General features: G+C 47.1%; 3 protein-coding genes and 1 long non-coding RNA gene across 4 annotated transcripts in view; 2 read left to right on the top strand and 2 right to left on the bottom strand.

Annotated features, from left to right (window-relative positions):
- Positions 1–20533, bottom strand: part of LOC120835975 — a 387414-nt gene that overhangs the window by 96933 nt on the left and 269948 nt on the right. The gene's annotated exons all lie outside the window — the stretch shown is intronic.
- The window catches only part of LOC120837130, a 213803-nt gene that overhangs the window by 78639 nt on the left and 114631 nt on the right, over positions 1–20533 (bottom strand). The window lies entirely within an intron of this gene.
- LOC121836747 lies at positions 305–8701 on the top strand. The gene is made up of 3 exons (XR_006077979.1): positions 305–644; positions 1240–1306; positions 8595–8701. It is a non-coding gene; the product is annotated as an uncharacterized LOC121836747 (long non-coding RNA).
- LOC121836743 lies at positions 16066–20320 on the top strand. Its single transcript, XM_042291898.1, has 3 exons — positions 16066–16285; positions 17445–17546; positions 19767–20320. The coding sequence occupies exons 1-3, from the start codon at positions 16214–16216 to the stop codon at positions 20190–20192; spliced, it is 600 nt and encodes a 199-aa protein (XP_042147832.1). The 5' UTR covers positions 16066–16213; the 3' UTR covers positions 20193–20320.

Genomic DNA, 20533 nt, shown 5'->3' with positions numbered 1-20533 from the left:
TTTTCATTTCATAGACCCACCGGCGCACTTCCTTCGTCAAGTCCGGTTGAAGTCACGGCCAGTCGCGGGACTCCACCTCTGGGAGCGAGAGTATCGTGCTCTTTTACACTTAAAATTTGTTGTATATTTAGAAAACAAATTATTTATTAAAGTTTTTTTTGTTACACTTGTTTAGCACTCAGAAATTGCCAAATCCATTATCATAAATGTTTTAAAAACGAAAGTTGCACGCGCATTTTAGACAAAAAGATGTTTTCATCTGGCAACGTTCGCACTGCGCGAGCGTAGTCGGGACTCACGAGCGTGCTTCAAGCCGATCGCCATCGTCGCTCTCATCTTTTCTATTTGAGATTTCCCCAACCTCTCAACGGCAACTAACAAAAAATCCGTGCCCCGCTTTACTCTCGATAAAAACCATATTCTAATTGGGCTTGTGCAGAAGTATAAAACTGTATTAGAATGTAAAAAAACCGACATTTCATCAGCAACTCTGAAGGCGGAAACGTGGGAGCGACTCAGCACTGAGTATAACAACATGCTTGTGGTCAGTCCACGGGACTCTAAACAGCTAAAAAAATGTTGGGGAAATCTCAAACAGAAGTGGAAAGAAGAGTCAGACCAAAAGCGAAACATTCACAAGACAGGTGAGTAACAAGTTACTTTGAGCAATCGAAGCACTTCAACGAGTGCGATTCGCGGATCTCGCTATTGCAGCCTTTTATACTGCCTTTTTGCCAGCTTGTGCATTTCGTATTGTCAGAGGTTCCCCATCAATATTTATGTTGAGAGGCTAAATCAACGAGTATGGCAAGACCGCAACATACACACAGTGTATGTTGCATTTGAGTTGAGTTCCTGACTGTCTCTATAGCTAAGTCTGCTCAGTTTTATATTAACCTTCTACAAATAACACGTTGGGGAGTGTGTGGCGATCGATTGTTTTGTCTGTGCAGTGGCATAACTTTATTGTCGTGACGATTCAGTCGTTGTCTTTAGGTTTTTACATAACAAGTAAACATGTTAGTATTCCCTTACCTTGTCTTTGTATGGAATTAGGTGCGCGTTATCCGTGATTTTATCCAGTGCCTCGACATATATAAAACTGCCATTAGGAGGGGGATGCCCCCCTGCCCCCGTGAGTGCCATCTCACTGTTGTTGGGGTATTGGCGGGGCACATGGCCGCTCGCCTCCCCAACGAGGACGACTGCAATGGGGCATCATACCTGCCCCCTGTCCAGAGCGAGCCGGTGGTGCGGATGCTTCAGCCAATGATCGACGGCGAGGATGACCATCATGACTACATGGGTACAGTGTTACATGCATAATGCGTCTGTGCAAGTTGCAGCACATTGGTACAGATTTGTGACCGTCAGACTTGTATGTTCGCGTGCGACTTACGTGCAAGTTGTGCGCGATGCATTCTCGATACATCACCATCTTTGGGTCCCTGACAGCACAGTCGCGGCCGCGCCAGAACCAGTCACATTTCGCCACAAATCTTTCTCTGGTTTCAAATACCCGAGAATTTTCAGCCCCTGTTAGGAGTCGTGTGTAATGGTTGGCTGCCGCATCAAGTCACAGTAAAAAAAAAAAAAAAAAAAAAGAGGAGAGCAAGCTTGGGGACTCTTTTTTTTTGAAGACTGATTCCGAGTGTCCGAATAGACGAGTGCAAGGAAGAGTGGCCGCTCTCCGTGAGAAGGCAATGCGAATGGCTCACGCAGATCAATCGGGGAAGACCTCGACAAGTGCTGAGTGTGTTCAAGGCACTTCGTTTCGAGTTAGTGCGCCGTTTGCTTTCGTCGGACATGAACGATAAGATTTCCTTAAAACCTCGCCCGCCGCTGCTGGTTATCGTAACATGCGTCGGTTGCATTTGGTTTTGACAGACCGAGCGACAGCGGTGTTGTGTCGCATCTTTTGGAATCAACAAGAAAAGAACCGTATGAGAGCGGAATGGGAGTGTGATTCTTTTTGCCCGAACTGTGGCAACCAAAGGGTGGCAAAAACAAACTCATGAGCGGAGATTTGTTTCAGGGATGAAGAAAGAATAAACAATTAAAACAGGGACAACACAACCACATCTTTCAACTAGCAACAGACGAGTAAACTTTCAACAGCGAGCAGCCGACTATACCCAGTAGGAGTGGGGGAGAGAAGGGGAGAGAAGGGGAGAGAAGGAAAGATAAAACACGCGAAGTGCAAGTCAGGGTGGTAGGGTTATCTCAGATTTTAAAAATTCAACCTCAGTTTTCGTCAGCAGGAGTGAAGGGTTTGACACGTTATTTTTTGCTGTGGTCATGGCGAATGATTCTATGATTTCCCTGCCGAATCTGCTGTCATGCCCCCCCAAGGATTTTTGTGTCATCAAAGAGGGGATGACAACGCAAACACGAACGGGCATGTATGACTATGGGATGATAAGAATCTGGGGAGGCCTTAGAAACTTCGTTGTGATGTTCGCGGAGTCTGTGATTGGTGCATCTGCCGGTCTGTCCTATGTATTGATGGCCACAGCTCAAGGGGATGGAGTAAACTTTCTTCTCTTTGCATGGAATGAATTTCTTTTCGTGTTTGACAGTGCAGCCAATCGGAATCCGGTTGTTGTTCACTTGTTGACAGAGTTGTTTAAGACGCATGCGGCACGAGAAGACAACATTCGTGTCGAACTTGGAGGCAATGGATTTTATCCGGTGGGCTGAATTGTGTACGTAAGGAATGACGGCGAATCGGGCTTTCTTTTTTGTGGCTGGTGACTGGCGATCAGGCCCGCGAATCATCCTTTCCATTACAGATTGGAGAAGGTCGACGGGAAACCCTGCCCCGACGAGCCTCATGTGCTGCAATTCGAAGCTGTCTTCTGAAAGATGACAGCAAGACTTCGTAAAGGATGAAGAAAACAACGATTTGATGATACCGTGTTTTACTGACTTCGAATGGGCGCTAGAAAAAGGTAGGACAGGTTTGGCAGACCTTTGTTGAAAGGCCCAGCAGAGTCCAGTGGCACTGACATGAAGCCGCAAATCTAGGTACTGAAGCCCTTTATTCGATGGTTTTTCCTTCGTGAATGCAAGGCCTGACGAACAACCGGAAAAAACAGCTGTAATGCTATCTGTAGAAGTCCGAGCAGGATGAATGATTAGGTAATCGTCTACATATCTGAAAACATGGCAGCCAGGCGCGGAGATGTCCAGTTGTGCTTTTATAGCTCTGTCAACGAATAAAAGGAATAATTCGCTGAGAACAGGGGCAAGACATGAACCGATGCGAACTCCCTTTTTTTTTTGCGGTAGATCGCTCTCTCATGTTCAACTAAGGTGGACTGGAGGTATAGATGAATCAGGTCCACGAATCCAGCAACGGAGACACCGGAGGAATTCTGAAAATCCACAGCTCCGTGCTCAAAGATGGTGTCGGAGATTGAGGCAAGCAAAGCGGTAGGATCTAGATTGAAATACTGTACATGTCTTCTATGTCGAGTGAAAAAATAGAGTGGGGCAAGGAGAAGAAATGTTGGGAACTGATGACAGAAATGAGTTCTATTGAATTGGACACTCTAAAGGGTTGAGGGAGGTGGATGCAGGACAGATGCTTCGTAAATGTCCTGTATCCACCTCCCTCAACCCTTTAGAGTGTCTAACTCAATAGAACTCATCTCTGTCATCAGTTCCCAACATTTCTTCTCCTTGTAGAAGGGTGTGTACTTGGGCTAGTTGGTTATTCATGAATAGGAGGTAAAAGCGCTAAAAAACGACGGACAAGTTGAAGAATGACGAACACCACAGAGCGCTAACTTGCAACTGAAGTTTATTACTGAAAAACACGTACACATATATACACCGTGACATCAAAAAGACAAGTGGCAATAATGCCGCTTCATCTATCTAAGGTTAATCTATGAATTGTTTACTCTTTCGAATGATTTCAAATATGCCACCTCAGAGCTATACAGGTTTACTGAGGGAGCGCTGACACACTTGCCCTGATCGTACTTCAAAATAAAAAACGCCTCCGATATCTCTCTCGTTTTTTTGTCTCTATTCCGAGTTAAGATTTTTGTCTCTATTCCGAGTTAACCTTAGACAGGCTTGACAACACCGTTATCTTAACTCGGAATAGAGACAAAAAAACGAGAGAGATATCGGAGGCGTTTTTTATTTTGAAGTACGATCAGGGCAAGTGTGTCAGCGCTCCCTCAGTAAACCTGTATAGCTCTGAGGTGGCATATTTGAAATCATTCGAAAGAGTAAACAATTCATAGATTAACCTTAGATAGATGAAGCGGCATTATTGCCACTTGTCTTTTTGATGTCACGGTGTATATATGTGTACGTGTTTTTCAGTAATAAACTTCAGTTGCAAGTTAGCGCTCTGTGGTGTTCGTCATTCTTCAACTTGTCCGTCGTTTTTTAGCGCTTTTACCTCCTATTCTTCTCCTTGCCCCACTCTATTTTTTCACTTGACATAGAAGACATGTATTTCAATCTAGATCCTACCGCTTTGCTTGCCTCAATCTCCGACGCCATCTTTGAGCACGGAGCTGTGGATTTTCAGAATTCCTCCGGTGTCTCCGTTGCTGGATTCGTGGACCTGATTCATCTATATCTCCAGTCCACCTTAGTCGAACATGAGAAAGGGATCTACCGCCAAAAAAAGGGAGTTTGCATCGGTTCATGTCTCGCCCCTGTTCTCAGTGAATTATTCCTTTTATTCGTTGACAGAGCTATAAAAGCACAACTGGACATCTCCGCGCCTGGCTGCCATGTTTTCAGATTTGTAGACGATTACCTAATCATTCATCCTGCTCGAACTTCTCCAGATAGCATTACAGCTGTTTTTTCCGCTTGTTCGTCAGGCCTTACATTTACGAAGGAAGAACCATTGAATGAAGGTCTTCAGTACTTAGACTTGCGGCTTCATGTCAGTGCCACTGGACTCTGCTGGGCCTTTCAACAAAGGTCTTCCAAACCTGTCCTACCGTTTTCTAGCGCCCATTCGAAGTCGGTAAAACACGGTATCATCAAATCGTTGTTTTCCTCATCCTTCACGAAGTCTTGTTGTCATCTTTCAGAAGATAGCTTCAAATTGCAGCACATGAGGCTTGTCAGGGCAGGGTTTCCCGTCGACCTTCTCCGATCTGTAATGGAAAGGATGATTCGCGGGCCTGATCGCCAGTCACCAGCCACAAAAAAGAAAGCCCGATTCGCCGTCATTCCTTACGTACACAATTCAGCCCACCGGATAAAATCCATTGCCTCCAAGTTCGACACGAATGTTGTCTTCTCGTGCCGCATGCGTCTTAAACAACTCTGTCAACAAGTGAACAACAACCGGATTCCGATTGGCTGCACTGTCAAACACGAAAAGAAATTCATTCCATGCAAAGAGAAGAAGTTTACTCCATCCCCTTGAGCTGTGGCCATCAATACATAGGACAGACCGGCAGATGCACCAATCACAGACTCCGCGAACATCACAACGAAGTTTCTAAGGCCTCTCCAGATTCTTATCATCCCATAGTCATACATGCCCGTTCGTGTTTGCGTTGTCATCCCCTCTTTGATGACACAAAAATCCTTGGGGGGCATGACAGCAGATTCGGCAGGGAAATCATAGAATCATTCGCCATGACCACAGCAAAAAATAACGTGTCAAACCCTTCACTCCTGCTGACGAAAACAGGTTGAATTTTTAAAATCTGAGATAACCCTACCACCCTGACTTGCACTTCGCGTGTTTTATCTTTCCTTCTCTCCCCTTCTCTCCCCCACTCCTACTGGCTATAGTCGGCTGCTCGCTGTTGAAAGTTTACTCGTCTGTTGCTAGTTGAAAGATGTGGTTGTGTTGTCCCTGTTTTAATTGTTTATTCTTTCTTCATCCCTGACTTAAACCAACACGCTCTTCTACCAAGATTTGTTTCGGTGTTATTTTAGAGCGCAGCTCTTAGGGGCCCGTTCCCGGCTTGAGCGGCGTCGCCGTCGGCGTCGGCGTCGCCGTCGGCGTAACCAAGGTCATCCCAAGGTCACGTGACCCCCCAAGGTCACGTGACACCTCCCAAGGTCATCTCAAGGTCACGTGACCCCCTGAAGGTCACGTGACCCCTCGAGGTCACGTGTCCCCTTCCAAGGTCATCTCAAGGTCACGTGACCCCAACATGACCCCACGTGACCCTTTGAAGGTCACGTGACCCCCAAGTCACGTGACCCCTCTGAGGTCACGTGACCCCCGAGGTCACGTGGTCGCCTCCCCAAGGTCACGTGACCCCCGAGGTCACGTGACCCCCAAGGTCACGTGACCCCTTCCAAGGTCATCTCAAGGTCACGTGACCCCACATGACCCCCAGGTCACGTGACCCCTCTGAGGTCACGTGACCCCCGAGGTCACGTGACCCCTCCAGGTCACGTGACCCCCAAGGTCACGTGGGGGTCACCTTTGGGGTCACGTGGCCTTGAGGTCACCCCCAGGTCACGCCTCCCCGAGGTCACGTGACCCCCTCCCCGAAGTCACGTGACACCCCCCCCGGAGCATATTAAAGAATGAGGGGAGGAGGAGGAGAAGGGGGAGGGGTCTACCCTCCCCTGAGTACCCTTCACTCCTCCTCCTCAAGAGCTGCGCTCCAATTCGGCGTTACAGGGATTTGTAAACGGCTTCCACTTTTTTTCCGCTGCTCCTGAGATAAGCTCACATTCGAGTTTCTTGAACATGTTTTTCTGTTGCTATTGAAATTTCACCACAACTAGGCCTAAGGTATGAACCACATATGAGCAATTCTTCCAGACAAAGCGACCGAACTGGACCCCCTGTCACTCGTTTCATCGAGACCACGTGCAAGCGACGCACGTCACGATGAGCTGCAGCGACGGGCGACTGCCGAAGTTTTGTGCAAATCTTGCTGCTCATGTCCGACGAAAGCAAATGGGGCCCACATTTACCCGAGATGAGGTGCCTTGAGCACACTCGGTACTTGTAGACGTTTTCGTCGAGGTATTTCCGGTTGATGCGTGCAAGCCATTTGTGGTGCCTTCTTACAGAGAGCGACCATACTTTCTCGCACTCGAGTGTTCGAACTCTCGAAGTCTTGAAGAAATGGGAGTCCAGAAGCTTGCTCTCTTCTTTTTTCTTCTTGGACTGCAACTTGCTTCAGCAGTAGATCATCACGCACAACACCATACTGGCACTGAAAATTCTGGTGTCAACGAAACCAAAGAAAAGTGAGTTTTCATAGGTTATTTATGCTGTCCCGCAACGTTCTCTGCAACCCGCTATGAGATCTGGGACTCTGCAGGCAAGGCTAGCGCCACTCAGGTGCAGTTCTGGCGTCCTTGTTTCGGAGAGCGGAGGTGGGAAAATGGTTTACGAAAACTCTCTAAAGATTTGTGGTGTAGTGCGGCTGATCCTGGAGTGGCCACGCGGCTGTCTGCTGTCGGGGACCCAAAGATGGTGATATACTCAGAATGCACCGCACACAACCTGCACGTAAGCCACAAGTGAATAGTCCCTATACTTATAAAGCTATAAAATGTGTATCAAAACATTTGCACTTTCAAAATACACTTGAGCTGCCGACAAAGTCACGCTAGGAGAGGGCCATGGCATCTTTCCTAGTGTAGTGTTACATAATAGCGTGACCAAATAGACTGCTTCCATAAAACCATGCACGCAACACTGCATGTTTTGGTTTAAATTCCTGTATTCACGAAGTCGGACATATATAAAGCGTGGGCCACGTGAAGCCTGGTTCAGAGTTGTGTTCAAAGCGACTGGAATGACAGAACAGAGACTCACTGAGACAATTGTTTGCCACAGTTTCAGTGTGACAATCAGTACAATTAATAATAATAATAATAGTTTATTTTCCATGAAGCATGGTGGAGCAAAGGGTAAAAGCCTCAAAGGAGGCTTGACCAGCCCTCGGCCCCGTACATTAACATTGCAGCAAACAAAAAAAAAAAAATATATATATATATATATATATATATATGCACCAGATTACAAAACAGTTATTAAACACCTAAACAGATGGCATGCACAGTCGTTGCAGACAGAAATCCGAAAAACACAAAAAGAATGCATTTTATATAGCATAAACAAATTTAAAGATTCATTTGAGTGGGGGAGGTAAATTACTGCTACAGATAAAGAGAATGCAAAGCCTTGAAGGAGGTAGTGTCAATGCAAATTTCTTTTTCTCGAAAGAAATTTAACAGTTTTGGTATGGTATATCGCGACGTTTGCCTACCGTAGTTAGTAGAACAGTAGACAACCTTCCAATACTCCATGTGTCTAGTTAAGCCACGTGTAGATTTGGTATCAATGCCGCTAGAGTTGAATTAATAACATTATCAAGCCATCACAGGTTCTGGTTGCCTTGTCTTTGTCATTAGAGTAACTTTTGTTACTTTGCATGCAAGTGACTTGAACAATGAACAATAAGCAGAAAAATTAACACCAGAATAGAGACATGCAGTGGAGGGAAATATGGCTGATTGTCGTAATCAACAATTGAGCCCACTACATAATTTCTGGTATGTAAGTTGTATGCAACGTGCTGCATATAACTGCTCAACCAGATATCAGCTTACCCTTTTTATTTCAGATGCCCACAATCGGCCTACAAGCCCCCTCAGCAAGCCGGAGGTTACGTCAGCGGCTTGCGCAAGCGCCAGTGCCGTAGACACGGGAGCAGCTCTTAGCGATGGGCACTTTCGAGCTCATGCCACCCAGCCGCCTGCAGCCGCTGCTAGGTACAGCGTTGATGGAGCTGAGGCCTCAAGCCACGCCGCCACTAGGCTACCCAAAGGCAGGACGGCAGTCCTAGAGAACACCTTAGCTAAAGAGAATGAGGTAAGAGAGACCTTACTGCGAGAGGAGCATGCACTCCGCCTCCGTCTCATGAAGGAAGATCATGACGACAAATTGCAGAAAAGGGCAACAAAACACAGCTTGGAAATGGAAGTAAAGCGAGCTAAAAAGGAACTCATACTTCTGAAGCTGGAGCAGCTGAAGCAAGCCAAAAAATAAAGAGGCTGCTCAAATTTAACCTGGAACTTTAAAAGGTGGTTTGATTTCTTTCATAGAACTTGCAAGAGGAAAGCTAGAGCTATATCACTTGACTCTCTCAGATGAAGGTAACATCAAATATACATGAAAGGACCACCACAGAATTTCACACCATCATTGCTTAAAGGGGCACTAAAGAGGATTCTGTGATCGTCTGTTCTTGGTCATAACTGATCCTATCGGCCCTAAAGCATCGTAAAAATCCAAAAATTACAATCATGCAACACTGATTTCTTTATTAAAAAGTGAAAGCCGTTTACAACTCCCTGTAACACCGAATTAGAGCGCAGCTCTTGAGGAGGAGGGAAGGGTACTGGGGGGGTCAGGTGACCTGGGGGGCGGTCACGTGACCATGCCGATGATGCCATCAGTGATGTCACTGATGACCTCATCAGTGACAATGACGATGCGGATTCCGATGACGTCATCAGCGATGATGACGATGACGATGCGGATGTCAGTGACGTCATCAGTGCATCCGTGATGATGACAATGACGATGCGGATGCCGGTGACGTCATCAGTGATGATGGCGATGACGATGCGGATGCCGGGGACGTCATTCGTGACGTCACTGATGACATCATCAGTGATGATGACGATGACGATGCGGATGCTGGTGACGTCAGCAGTGATGATGATGACGATGCGGATGCCGATGACGTCATCGGGGAGGTTACGTGACCTCGGGGGGGGGGAAGGGTCACGTGTGACCTCGGAAGGGGGGTCACGTGACCTTGGGATGACCTTGGGGTAACCTTGGTTACGCCGACGCCGCTCAAGCCGGGAACGGGCCCCTAAGAGCTGCGCTCTGAAACACGATGAAAGGTCGCGACACAGCCCTTTCTGAGCGGATCTTTCCGCTTGGGCAAGGCTGACACCAGCAGCGGTGTGAGTGCGGCGATGATGGGCGCTCGTCGGCCAATTGCAAACCCCCTCTTCAGGAGAGGCGGCTTGCAATTGGCCGGCGAGTGCCCATCGTCACCATGCTTACACAGCTGCTGGGGTACGCCCCGCCTTTCCCGAGCGGAAAAATACGCTCAGTAAGAGGTGCGTCCTGGCCTTCCATCACGTTTTTAACAAGGAAATTGGCATCATGTGATTGGAATTTATGGAATTTTAGGATGCTTAAGGCCCATGGAATCCGTTAGGACCAAGAACAGACGATCGCAAAATCCCCTTTAGTGCCTCTTAAAGTCTTGAGACAGAAACAACACTAAAGCCAGTACCAAGATGTCAATCAATCCTTGGATGATCTAAAGAGGATTGAATTCACTCAGAAAGGGATCCCATACATACCCATGCCTTCTGGAACACTCGAAGGTAAATATATTCCCAGCGTTACTTTAGGCCGGGGCTATGTCGCAGTGCACAGCGATTCGTCTAAGATTTTCCATACTGCCAAATGAGGAAGCGCCCGCCTCGGTTTTCTACGTGTTTATTTATATTGTTGCCTTCACCTGAATGGTCATTTCGAAGAATTGAGATTTATCTTATAGGACCACTGCATTCCTCGACGTCAGAAAACCACTGGGTCGTCGTGACAATTGATCATATGACCAGCCACGCGGAGAGATCCGCACTGCCAGCTGCCACTGCTCCGGAGGTATCAGATTTTTGACTCAGCATTATTATGCCATAGAGCTCCACAACAATTGGTGAGCCACTGTGGTGTCTTAATTTGATCAACACATGTACAAGAACTTCTGCAGGCCTGTAATATTGTTTACCGCACCATCACAGCTTCGGCCCAGTAAGCAAAGGGCCCAATTGAGCGGCTCAACCAAACGCACATCGACATGTTTTCAACATACATAAACTCAAACCATACAAACTTCGAGAAAGTTGTCCTATTTATAACATTACCCCACAACACCAGCGTTCTAACCATAACCAAAATTTCTCCATATTTTTTTTTTGTTTTGGAAGAGAAGTTTTGTGCACCCTAGATACAGTCTTACCGTACTGGTCCGATTTTTTTAGTCCAAACCATCCTCATTGTCACGTAGGTCCACGGTACAATGGGACACATGTGGGAATAACTCTAAATGTCAAATGTTCTACTCGTAGCGGGACTGGGTGAACAAAAGTCCAACACAGTCTCTCAATCGTACCGGCAGACGTCTCTGCCGCCTTGACCGATAATTGTCCGACGGAGATGCCTGGGAAGTTCACTAGAGTTGTATTTTATTCAGACAGGTCTTCTAAAGAAAAATAATAGTCCGATCTTCTTTATCAATATCAATGAGGAATGTGTCTTAATATTGTCGATATTAATCTTTTGCCTTAGGTCTAAGCCATTGATTGTCATTGTATCAGCACTTCTGATACAATTAATTTTGTCATGAGGTAGGCCATTTTTTTTGGTACTGAGTTGTCGTTATCGGCAAATCTTCATTTCTGAAATTTCGGTTATCATCATCGTCGAATCATGGACGATGGTGATCGAGCACTAATGAAACATGTCTAGGATTTTTTTGCGTAAATTGTGACTACTAAAGTCGTTCCTTTTAAATGTCTCTTTCAAGAATGGCAGTTGGTCAGAACGAGACAATGCCACATCCCTCTCATGTCTTAGAATTGTCTCTGACAATTTTAAGTAATGTTCCAGTCTGTTGTGTCTCCATACGAAATAGCAGGTATATGCCATACTTCATTCCCGAATAGTACTGGTGTACACGTCAGTCTGTGAGAGCAGGGTAAGCTCAATTCACCATATTCCTTAAACATTCAAAGTAAATGACATAGTCTTTAAGCACCTAAAAGTAAATGACAGTCTTTAAGCATCTAAAAGTGAATGACATCCGATGGTCCGTGCACATGTATGTTTTAGTTGTGAGTGTGACTACAAAGGTAGAATAGTGATTTTTCTTATGTCTTGCATATGTAAATGAGTACAAGTTGTCAGAGTGTATTTTGTTCTACATACACAGGATGCCCGATGTTGAATTTTATTGGTGCACTAGCGTCGGGCAGAGGAGACTACTGCCAACTGAGGGTTCAGTACAGTGGGAAGGTCAAAATAATTCCTAAACTGTTCGCCACCAGAGGACATATACAGGGTGGTACAGTATTGAGTTGCTGCAAGAACATTCGTGAAAGGAAGGTGTTATTTCTTATGTTTCTCAGGAAACTTGTCAAACTGAATTTTTCTAAGGGGAAAATTACGTTCTTTCTCACATTTTCAGGAACTGTCCAGTTGAACTCGCTGGTGAAAGTGAAAGTGTTATTCTTTACGTTTCTAAAGACTAGTCATTCATTTCACTCGCGGAGGTGAAAGTGTTATTCGTGTTTTAAAGGACTCGTCTTACAGCGCGATTTTTTAAAGTGTTCTTCGTTTCAAAGGACTCGTCAATGACATTTTTGGTTGCAGTGAAGAGAGCACTTTTCAGTCTAACTAAAAAGTGTTCGACATAGTACAAAGTGTAGCATTAATGATTGTACCTTTCCAATGTATTTCTTATCCTTATTTTCTCCGACCACTTCACAAATATTTTGCTTGTAGTGATTGGTCGGTAGGACTTTGTATGCGTGTGATTTTCCATATTGTAAAGAGTAAGCTGTTCTTTTCGGTCTAGCACCAAGTTATCCAACAGTCATTTTCTAAGGGGGGAAAAGACATAGTGTGCCATCAACCAGCTAGATGGCGCAAGAAGTCATAGTATGTGGCGCTGCAACTAGATGGCGCCACTTGTCCGAGAGTTGGCATCCGCCCCTGCGAGCAGAAGTGTTGATCCCCGTGGATCTGAATGTTTGTATGCTGGTCACGACAAAAAAGACAGTCTTCACGAAAGAGGAAAAGAAACCCACTGACTCCGGAGGATGCGGAAGCGTCAAAACCAATTCCACAACCAACACAGATGGTGGTACTCCGGTCCACTGGAAGAAAGGCGGTGAATGCCTTCACAGGGCAGGAAATCTTTGACGCTGTCAAGCAAACCGGCATTCAGAGTAATGAGCAGTACACCGTTCATCGTAATGAAAAGGCAAATGCAATAGCCATAACAACACGCGACCCCCTAACATTGGAGAAACTTCTCAAGGTGAAGGAAATACGAAAGGGCACAGAAGTACACCCACTGCAGCCCTATAAAGCTATGGCAGGGAACGAATGCCGGGGAGTACTCTACCTCCCAGGCGAGGGAAACGAGGTGACCGCCGAGTCTCTACAGGCAGACCTTGTGTGCACGAGTCACAAAGTCGTTGCAGCAAGACCGATGGGACCCAAGGGGAACACCATTTTCGTGACATTTGAAGACAGAGTTCTCCCCACGAAAGTCAGCTACATGTGCGAGGTCCTTAATGTACGCGAGTACCGTCCACGTCTACTGGTGTGTTTTCACTGCCACGCGATCGGACACAAGATGGATGTGTGCCCTAGGGACGCTGCTTGATGCGGAATGTGCGGCTCCGAGCACGACGGCATGGAAGGATATGAGCAAACCCCAAAGTGCAGGAACTGCGGCGGTGCCTACGTAACCACCAGCAAAGACTGCCCGCAGCGAGTGATCCCACTGCGGCGAAACAACCCAAAACCAACAGCAGGAAAGGAACAAAGACAGGAACAGCCTCCACCTCTGCCAACAGTTCCTGCGCCACCGGCACACCTAGGCGGCGGGACCTCATATGCAGCTAAGACCACGGGATCGATTCAACCCAAGACACCATCAGCACATCAACACAACAGGCCGGCATGATGTTTCTGACATATTTAAAATTAGTGTAAGCAACTCTCTATCCCGGTTTTCTGTTATATTTTGTTGTCCCAGCAGACGACACAAAAAAAATAGTGTTTCGTTGTTATAATTGTTTATGCCCGAATTTGCCAAGCACTTTGCCAACTTTGCGACCGCAATCGTAATAAACATCACTTGATACATTATTTGAAATAACATGTTTTAATTATTTCTAAAAACAAGCTCCACCTTCATTATTTTTAAAACAAATAACTATCAGATGGAAATTTTGTGTATATTTTAAACTTGAAGTGTTCTGGCTTATTGTCCAGGGGGCCTAATCCACTGTCCGTTTGCTTCCTTGTCCACTCGTTCACCTGCTCGTTCGCTGCTCACTTTCGTTCATCACTGTTATTAATCTTCTCTTATACTTATCTCTTTGTTTATTTTTATTTTATCAGCTAATAGCGTGTTATTTTCCATGCTGTATGTATATATTCAATCTCGTGTATTTTCTGTATATATTTTGCATTCCGTAAGAACGTTGACATGAACGATGTTGACCGGCGCGGAGGCAAGCGCGAGCAAGAAGGGGCAGCCTCGTGTCCAGTGGGGCGTGCACGAAACCTGGGTGTTGTTGGCGATCTGGGAGGATCGCCTGGAGGACCCCCGGAGAGCAAAGTGGAACTTCGGGGTGTACGCCGACATGGCGATGAAACTGGCCGAGGCGGGCTTCAAGAAGACTGTCGACCAGATGCATCATAAGATTGAGAACCTGTCGAATACGTACCGGTAAGTTGAACGTAGCCTGCTGTAGCGACTGATAATAAACAGAGAGGAGCCTTGTTCTGCCGGACTGCCTCCCGTGCGCGCTCGGTACCTTCGATAGCGTTTTGGCTTCTCGTGAGTATGGGGTCCTCGGGCATGCACGCCCAGCCAAGGCGCGGCGAAGGGCAGCGGGCGCGTGCTGAAGCCAGGGCATTCGAAAGGAGCGTCCTGCCGTTCTCAAGCTCTAGTAGTGCGAGGACGCACGCAATCCAAGTGGCAGGAGGGGCGACCAGCGAGATGCTCGCCTACCCACCACAACTGCACTGCGTACCTCGAAATAGTGGGAAGTCCCATATGTAGGCTGACTTTCCGACTGCGTTTCGTGAGGCCCGCTTCAGACGGGGCAACTTTCTCAGCAATTTTGGGGTTGCTAGCGGGTTTTTCCCTAGACCGACACAAATTGCTGGGATCGGGTCCGGTCGTTCGGCTCGAAACGAGCGAGCAACTTTTTGAATCGGCAGCAGCTAATCAGGGACGCGATAATTTCATGATGAGTCTGTATTCTCAAAGTCAGTTAAATGTATAAAAACATGTTTATAGTGTGTAACTGTGTGTCTAAATAAAGCAAGAAAAAAAATTAATGATGATAGCATGATCACGTCATCAATGATTGCAACTCCATCGAGCTCCAAGTGCACAGTGCTACGTGATGCGGCAGAAACAGGTTTCACATCATCAGCCTCATCTGTAAGTGGAATAGAACAACTAGCATAATATGTGCACATCCCCATTCCGAGATTGCTTTTATGCTTATTTCAGCTATATGGGTAATTTCACATATGTTGAGGATTTTCACCGGAAACCTGCCACTCGCTGCAATTTAATTTCCTAGAAAACACCAGAGGACCTGCACCTTGTTATGAACGGCCCCCGGACCAGACCATCTCTATCTAATCCAACCGGCACCGGTGAACCCCTTGAGTATCGTCGCCATATGTTTCCGGTCAGTTGTGCCCAGAAACGAAGCGAGAGGTGACAAAGGGATGCCGTGGCTTTCGACGGAGGACCATCGTGTTGATGTCGCCACACCTAAGCGCGAAGCTGAGCCGGACCCTTCTTTCTGGCTGCAAAAGCGCTGGCCGGAAAAGGGGTCAGCCGACGTAGGAACCGGGGGATTACCGTGCGAGGATTCTGGGTGACGGCGCGCCAGCTGCCGGACCTCCGTGAGGGTGTGTTCTGCAGGGATTATCTTCGGACGTCACTAGCGGATGTTCCGGCCAAACCCTTTCTCATGCCACAACGCCGCCTGATGGAGGGATCAGCACTATCTCGGCCAACGTCGTCTCCCGGGCTGACAGTAGACCCTTTGTGGTCGCCTCCTCGGCGCGGCATTCGAGGGCGAGAGTGTCTCAGCGCCGGAATGTGATGTCCGGCCGCCACTACCGTGTGTGTGCGTGTGCATGCTTGGGGGATGAGTGGGGGCGGGGCCTGAACAGGACGTTTGTTGGCAGTTTGGCCACCATTGGCTGCCAACCGGTGGGGCACCAACAGCGACCCTATAAAAGGAGTAAACAAGAGGGCGCATGGGTGCTCTCGGACGATGTAGTTACTTTGTATATATGTATTAAACAAAGTGCGTCGCGAGAGACCCTCCTGTCTCGTGATATTCTTGCCGGGAGTCGGCCTGCTGTTCCTGTTTTGGCCTGGCCCTGATGGAGGCTGCCTGGAGGACCCCCTCGGACCCAACAACCACCACTGGGTCTGGTGGTATCACCTGGCCCTTCTACTGCAGAGGTGGAACTCATGAAATGTACCTGGGAGCAGCCACGGGAGCAGCTGAAACAGCTGTTATGGAGCAGGTTGGGAGCAGCTAAAACTACGTTCTGGAGCAGGCTAGGAGCAGCTCAGATCAGTTTTCATTGCACTTCAGCTTGCGTCTTAGACAAGCACGGGAGCAATTTCAATCGTACTTAGCAGAACAGATGCACACGAATGGTTAGGGACCTAGGTAGATGGGATAACAGTGTAACAGATGCGAAAACTTGAAACTTTGTGAGCCTTAATGAGAATCAAAAAGCCAGTACCCTGTTTCTCAAGATAGCGTCCTTGATATTTTCCGAGCAGCTTTCAGCTGCTCAAAATGCAAATCAGCACTGCTTATCGCACAACCCACACGTGCTTGACATAGTAATTATATGTGCGAACCCCGTGACAAGCGCAAGCAATGGACGTACAGTTGCACGGAGGAACAGGGCAACAAATTTCGTGTTTATCCTATTGTGCAACTCGATTACGAAGCAGCAGACTACGATTAACGAAGTTATCGTATTTGAAGTGATAAGCAGGAGCAAGGTTAAAGTACGCCGAGCAGATCCATCACTCGCAAAAGAGCTGCTGGCCGGAAAGGTTTCGGATCGGACCGCGTTTCAGTTCAATCAAATCACGATTTATCTTGCAAGAATGCGGTTCCAACTTCTAACGATGAAGTACTAAAAGGAATATCTTGCTCATTTGTTTTCAACTGGCTGACGTCCGGATCCCGGGCCGCAGAGCCTCAGGCAATTTGACGCTTAACGACTCGACCTCACCTCACCCGACTTGCTTAACCGTTAATTATGGTTGAAGAATAACAATCCAGTCGCAGGTGGTGTGGCGCTTAGAATCCGAGTTTTTTCGCGCGCTTCCGACTCGGGATACACAGGGAGAATAAACAGAACAAAGGATTGCAAGGCCGACCAGGCTGAACGCGCTCATTGTTGCGAATCGAGTCAATAAAACCGAAACCAAGACAAAATAAAAAGTTTCTTGGCGCACGTTTTGCGGTATGGCGCATATTGGCGCGAGGTATTGGCTGTGGCGCAGTTTCTGCAACATGGCGCAGGATGGCGCAGACATATGCGTCTGGCGCAAAATGGCGCAAATGGCGCAGCCGTTCCACCCCTGTACTGGAAAATACATCGGATCCTGGGGTCGCTGCCTGTAAATGACAGCAGCCTGGTGGAGGAGAGAGACTGCTTGGAGAGATCCACACCTGCAGTTTCGAAGGTATCCATCTTTCAGTTTTTAATCGTGGCTCTTTCCTATGTACATGCTTTGTATGTGTTACGTCCTTATAGGAAGTGCAGCCAGTGTGCATTTCTTGGTAAGCCATACCATTGTGGCAGCCCTAGATGGACATAGTTGGCGGGCGCTCCGTATACACCAACTCTTTTACGTCACGCAGCAGCAGAGGTGCTTCGTGTGCACTTCTTGTCTGGTGTGTGGGCAAAACATGCCAGTCGAGCCGGGCATTATTAATACACTGCTTTAGAGCGCAGGTCTTGGGCGCCTGTTTCCGGGATGAGCAGTGTCGCTGTCGCCGTTGGCATAACCGCGCGTTACATTATGGGACATTTCCCATAATAATGCCACACATGACGTCACATGTGACATCATGAGGGTAACATTTTCTTGCTACATTTGGCGGTAAATATTCCCGCTAGATTAAGCGGAAAAATCTCCCACCACATTTACTGGGAAAATTTTACCCTTGTGACGTCGCACCTGACTCCGCCCTACCCGGGAAAATTTCCTGCCAAACTTAGCAGGAAAGTTTAACACCGCATACAACACACTCCTCTATGCTAGATTAAAGTACATTACAAAATCATGGCACCAGTCTGGAGTGCCCCAAATTCTCTCTGGGTACTGTCGCTCAGGCCGGTGTTGCTTGTGATTCCCGGCCAGGAGCTCTGACTCCCACATCTCGTTCTGTTTCTGGCTCACTTCCCAGCTCTGGCACTTGGTCCACAATTTCTGTTTCACGTGCCTGCACCGGCACTCAATCGGACACTCCAAAGCACGAAAACACCAAATTGATGTCTTCTATGCCAGGAACGGTAGACTCGCGTGGCCTCAGGTGGTCTAGGTGCTGTCGCCAATTGAATGTACCACCAGAGTTTTCATTCACAATTGGAAGGACAGAGGTCCTGCACGAGACAGGATGACTCTTTTCAGCCAACGGTCTCCTGGGTGGAAGTTCTTGACATACACATGCTCACCAACAGCAAACTGACATGCTCTATGACCTCTGGTGACAGCTGCCTGTACTGTGCCCTCTGGACATTTAACTCAGCAGAGGGCTTCAAGAAATCCAGGCGTGTAGTCAGGCGAAGTCCAAGCAGCAGTTCCGCTGTACTCTGAAGCGAGGTGGCATGTTTTTGTATGCAAGCAGAAAACTAGCCAACAAAGGATATATTACTCATGTATTTAGAAAGAAAGTGCTTCAATAATTAGGTCGCTGTGGTACCTGATATCATTGGTCTTCCATTCATGCTAAATGCTCCTTGATTGAACTTCGCCAGAGGTTATTCACACAGCTGCGTCCCAACAGAAGTGTCTCATGCACGTCAGCCGTCTCACGTGTGTTGCTGTTGATGCTGGTGTTGGTGTCAATTATTGACACAATAGTTTAAAATGGTGGCAAAGCTGTGAAGCCTTTCTGAAAGCCTTCACAGACTGGGGGAATGTAAAGATTGTGACTGGGTACTTTGTGTATATACCAGTGCGCTGCTAGCAAAGAAATTAAGTTTTAGTCAGTGAGACTCTTAAGAACTCAGCAACGAATGCACCTCAAAGGGTTTGTATCGCTACCAGCTTATCGCTTTCACTGCTTTCCTGGTGTCATGGACGTCTTGACTTAACAAACTACTGTTTCCTGAATGGTGCATGCTTCTTTTGAGAGCGGCTCTACCGAGGGTTTACTCGAGGTATTTTACTGCTTTTCAACTATTACACTTTATGTCGCATGGTTGTGCTGGCATCTGCTTTTGTGCGCATTAGTTCCTCTGCAACAGCGTGAGAATTCAACTGTCCTCTCGTCGGAGGGCAGAACCGCTGGCACAAAGAACTGCTCAGACAGAAAACCAAAACCTAGAAACTCATCAAAATCTAGCTTTTTGTTCGGGACACCGTAAAGCCCTGTATGTGCTTTATACATTTCTAAAATGAATTAAGTGATTTCCGATGATGCTGATAAAGTTTCTTGGTAAAGGCATACTATTAAATTTACAAATTCAAAAGCCATTACTCTAATGTAAATAGTGAACCTATTACACCAAAATAGTTTTTTCTGGAAGTGGCCTTTTGTGTGCGCTGCATGCTTTTCAGATACAATTTGACTCTCGTCTCGAGAAACACGTTGCATGGTGGCTGCGGGCAATACTTGGCCACTTGCAAGTTCATGTTCTTTTATATGCAAAGCTCATCTTGTAACATTCTTCACAGCTCCTTTCAGAGACACAAGGCAACCTCCCCGAGGAAGACGTCCACTGGGAGTGTGCTGCAGATGTCGAGGATGAAAGCACAGATGCCAGCGCCAGTGCTGGCTTCGACTCTACCATGGCTTTAAGAAGAAGTAGTGGGAGCAGCAGTGAGGCGACGGACGAGACCCAGCCGAGAGGGCCAAAGAGGAAGAGGCAGAGCCCCAGCACTGTTGCGTTCCAAGTTATAAAAGACCGCCAAGCACAACTGCTGGCAAGCTATGAAGCGGCACGCAACAGAGAGTTCGAGCTCAGGGAGCAGGAGCTGGCTGTCCAGCGAGAGGCACTAAAGATCCAGCAGGATGCTGTGAAGGCACAAAGAGAAATGGCAAAGTCGCAACAAGACTTTGCAGGTGCCATGATGGCGTTTCTTAATAAAGCCTCCAAGTAAACGGTCATTTAATAAAGCCTCCAAGTAAACGGTCATTCTGTGCAGGCTCATTATAGTCATCTCAAGTGAAGGAAATACTAGCTAGGTGGTCCAAGCAATTTTCTTCTGTTTGAATGAAACCCACCACCGCCTGTACTTCATTAGGTATAAGCTTGCATGACAGCATGTCACCCGCGACATTTTTGCACTGTTGTTGCCTGCACCAAAACCACTGTGCTTCCAGTACTGTGAAAGAATCAGGTCAGGCTGTTGTTTGTTGCATGCCAGCTAAGGACATCTCTGGATTTTGTTGCACTACCGGGGCAATTCCTAAATTGCTGCAGTGTAGTGCAGCCTTTATT

Source organism: Ixodes scapularis, unplaced genomic scaffold (genome assembly GCF_016920785.2).
Source record: "Ixodes scapularis isolate PalLabHiFi unplaced genomic scaffold, ASM1692078v2 PGA_scaffold2__306_contigs__length_199485367, whole genome shotgun sequence".
NCBI lineage: Eukaryota > Metazoa > Arthropoda > Arachnida > Ixodida > Ixodidae > Ixodes > Ixodes scapularis.
Note: the sequence above shows the minus strand (reverse complement) of the source record. Positions and strands in the feature narration are given on the sequence as shown.